The following is a 3,867-nucleotide window of genomic DNA, read 5'->3' on the forward strand; positions in this document are numbered from 1 at the left end:
GTCCGGGTGCTCCTGGTGATCCTGCTCGTGTGGCTGGCGGCACCGTCCCTCGCCGTGGTGGTGGCGGCAGTGGCGCATCCCTGCAGGCGCCCGCAGCCCTCGCTCTGTCTCCTGCAGCCCTCTTCACCGAGACCCCCCACGACATGACAGCCCAGGCAGGTGAGGATGTGGAGATGGCGTGCTCCTTCCGAGGCAGCGGCTCCCCCTCCTACTCCCTTGAGATACAGTGGTGGTATGTCCGCAACCACAAGGACTGGATGGACAAACAGACGTGGGCTTCCAACCAGGTAACACCCCTCATTCTCCCCCTCTGGCAGCGTGCTGCTGGGTGCAGCGCCGCCAGGCAGAGCCCTTCCCCATGCTTGCCCGGGGGGTTCGCTTGCAGCAGCTGTTGGGGCTCAGGGGGGACCCTATCCCTGGATGGACAAACAGACGTGGGCTTCCAACCAGGTAACACCCCTCATTCTCCCCCTCTGGCAGCGTGCTGCTGGGTGCAGCGCCGCCAGGCAGAGCCCTTCCCCATGCTTGCCCGGGGGGTTCGCTTGCAGCAGCTGTTGGGGCTCAGGGGGGACCCTATCCTGCAGCAGTGTCCCCAGCGCTCACCCAACTTGCAAACAGCGGGGTCTCGCCCCACTCCGCTTTGTGCTCATGGGCAGAGAGGAGCCTGGGGGTCCCACAGTGCAGGACCATGCATGGGGTGCGCGGCATCTGGCTGCACCGAGGATGCTCCAGCATGTGGGGCCGGTGAGGCCGGGCTGTCCTGGTCGCCCTTCCCAATTAGCTGAGGGGCCACGTGGCCCATCCCCTGGGACTGAGCCCAGGCAGAAGCTTTGTCTTTGTGCTTGTGCCTTCTCCCATCTCATCACGAACTCATCCCCTTGCATCCATCCCCGCGTCCTCTGCCCCCCCCGGCCCTCCCTTGTTTTCCCCATTTCCGTGTGTATCAGTCTCAGCAAACAGCTGTCTCTTTATTTCTCTTTCTGTTCACACAGAGATAAGGGCCAAATAATGGGAAGGCAGCTTTAGGTATTTTAATGAGCCTTTATTATTGTGTCTTTGGCAGAGCTGCTACTGGTATTACCATAAATTGAGAGAAGCATCGGGGAAGTGCTGCCGCTCAGGAGCACTGCTGGGGGGCCAGGGGGGCTGCGGGGGTAGGAGACCCAGGGTGCTGCCCGTCTCTCTAGCTGATTCGGGAATATTTATGGTAATTGGGGCAGGTGCTTGCTGTGAAGGGGCCGGGGTTGCTGGGGACAGGAATCACTGCTGCAGTGGCGATGCTGCGGTGAACAGGTCTCCACCCCCAGCCCCGGGTCGCAGGGAGCACCCGCTGACAGAGCTGAGCTGTGGCGGGGACCCGCGGGGGGGGACCCCCCCCTGCTGCTGTTCCCTCCCCTTCCCAGCTGCCCTGCGTGGCTCCCATCTGCCCTGGGTGCCTGGGTTTGCTGGGGCTGAGCAGCCCCCTTCTCCCTCCTCCTCCTCGCTCAGGGCAGCCTTCCTGGGGGTGGGCAGGGGTCCGGTGGGCTCCTGCCTCCTCCCGGCTGAGCTGATGGTTTCTCTTCCCTCTCTGGTCTCTCTCCCCATCCCGCTCTTCCCAACAGCTGAAAGCATCGCTGCAGGAGGAGCCTGGGAAGGACGCAACAAAAATAAGCGTGAGTTTGGCTAATGCTTCTTGCAGGGGCTCCGGTCGAGGGCTCGGCTGGAACATTTCCCTGTGATGCTGACACTCAGTGTTGCACAGAGCTCGGGGAGGGGGGGGGAGGTCTCCTGGGGTTTGTGTCTCTGTGCAAGACCGGGTGCCCTGGACGAGGCATCTCAGGAGGCGGGGGGCGGTGTGCTCGTCCCACCGGTGCTGCCGTGTTGCGGGCTGGCGATGCTGGCGTGGGTGGGCTGGATCCGCCCCAGCCTCAGCGTGGGGAGCAGCCAGGGTGAGGGGTGGCTCCCCTGTCGCCCCCCCCCAGCTGAGGGTCGCAGCCTGGACCGTGAGCCCTGTCCGGCTCCTGTCGGCATCTGAGGGACACGTTTACGCTAAAGAGAAAATAATCTAATTTACTCACCGGATTAGCATCCCAAAGCCATTTAGGCTCATGTGAACAGAATGAGGAGACACTAATCAGTTAAATAAAATAAATGCTCTTGGCCTCCCGCTGTCGGGCGCGTGCCCCCCCCGCTGCCGCTGGCCCTCCTCACCTTGGGGGACTCTGCATTTGGGGGTGCCACAGAAATGGAGCAATATTGGAAAGTGCTTCCCACCGTTGCCCCTGCCCTGGCAGCCTCTTCTGGCTCTTCCGTTTTTCCCTCGCTGAGTGAGTGAGGGGGGACGGGGCTCGCCACGCACCCACGGCTCCCCAGGGCCAAGGGTCGCCCGTGCCCAGGATCGGTCCCTCTGCCCAGCTCTCATCCCCGGGGGATGACAGAGTGCTGCGGCAGGTGAAATGCCAAAAAGCTTCACAATGGAGGGCATCGCCTCTCATCTCCCATCTGTGGGGATCAGCGCGTGTAGATTCTCTTGCTGGTAATGAATCCCCCCCGGGGACCGTATCCCCTTTGATCTATTTGCATCGTGGCTCCCCAAGGTTTCAGCCCCGTTTGCCACCATTCCAGTGATGGGCACCACGATGTGCCCACAATCCACGTCCAAACCCCAGCAGGTGCCTTCAGGATCTGTCTCTCGCTGGGGTGCTGCGGCTCGCCGCCCCACAAGCAGCGAAGCGCTGGGACTGCTGCTGGAGCAGCCAGAGCCCGGGCGCTCCCAGCCCCTGGGGACGGTCTTGCCCACCGCGGGCAGCAGGAGCTGGCAAGAAGCTTTGCAAAACACTGCTTGCACGGCTCGGGAGTGCTGCTGGACCCCCCCTGTGCCACCCGAGCCCTGCCCCCAGGGCACAGCGCTTTGCTCCCCGCGGTGAGGATGTCGGGGTCCTGGTGCCCAATGCTGACTGGGGGCTGCAGGCAGTTTGCGGCTGGGGGCCGAATCCTGCGCCGGGCAGGGACGCGTGGCTGGGAGCTGTTGCCGTGTTAGAGCCAAGGGAACGCAGGTCCTGCGGCACGGCCAGCGCAGCCACATGGAGCCCGGGGCGGCAGGAGGAGCTGAAGCAGGTGCCGGGGCTGTGGAGCCGTTCCCAGGGCCAGTGCTCCTGCTCCGCTCAGCCATGGCATTTTTCAGCATAATTAGGCAGTTAATTGCAGGCCAGAATGTAATCGATGTATGTGCATGTGTAACCAGGATTTATTTTGAAGCGCTTGGGGTGCGACGCTTCTGCCGTCTCCTCCAGATCAAGCCAGCAGGGAGAGGCTTGAGTTTTAAATCTTTTATTTTTTGTTATTTTAAATGTCCTTGATTATTAAGTGTTTACGGAATGGAGGAGATAAATGAACACGGGCAAGACACCACCACGAGCGGTTCTGATAAAATGTGCGTTACAGCCACAGCAGCAATTGACTGAGAACAAACGGCAGTGTCAAACAATGCGAGACGATGTAAATCATACACAGAAACCACTGCGTCAGGAACCCCCTTGGCCATTTTTTTTCCACCAAAACACACTTGGTGCTGGAGGCCCCGGCGCCGACTGCCCAGAGCCACCTGCGCTTTGCGGAGATGTGGAGAGGGAAACCGCTGGCGCCCTTTGCTGTGCGGTAGCAAATACGACGGGTCTGCATTTATTTTTTCCCTCCTCGAATTCTTTAAACCCACTGTTTTGCCGCCAAGCAGCGGCGCGTTGCAGTGCCGAGCTGGGGCTGGGCACCGCCGCGGCCGTCTGTCCGTCCTGGCCCGTGCGAGGGTCTCTCCCCCGGTGTCTGCGGGGCAGTGCGGGTTGTCACTGCCCTGCCCGAGCCTGTGAAGCCGTGAGCGTTATGACCGATCAT

At 61.6% G+C, this 3,867-nt stretch overlaps 1 protein-coding gene across 1 annotated transcript in view; it reads left to right on the plus strand.

Moving 5' to 3' along the window:
- VSTM2L (V-set and transmembrane domain containing 2 like) overlaps positions 1-3,867 on the plus strand; it is a 14,793-nt gene that overhangs the window by 9,414 nt on the left and 1,512 nt on the right. The window contains exons 3-4 of the mRNA XM_009279564.2: positions 118-287; positions 1,602-1,652. Coding sequence (XP_009277839.2) covers positions 118-287; positions 1,602-1,652 — 221 coding nt within the window. The remainder of the gene's footprint in view (positions 1-117; positions 288-1,601; positions 1,653-3,867) is intronic.

The sequence above is a fragment of the Aptenodytes forsteri genome, unplaced genomic scaffold (assembly GCF_000699145.1).
Source record: "Aptenodytes forsteri isolate BGI_AS27 unplaced genomic scaffold, ASM69914v1 Scaffold483, whole genome shotgun sequence".
Classification (NCBI taxonomy): domain Eukaryota; kingdom Metazoa; phylum Chordata; class Aves; order Sphenisciformes; family Spheniscidae; genus Aptenodytes; species Aptenodytes forsteri.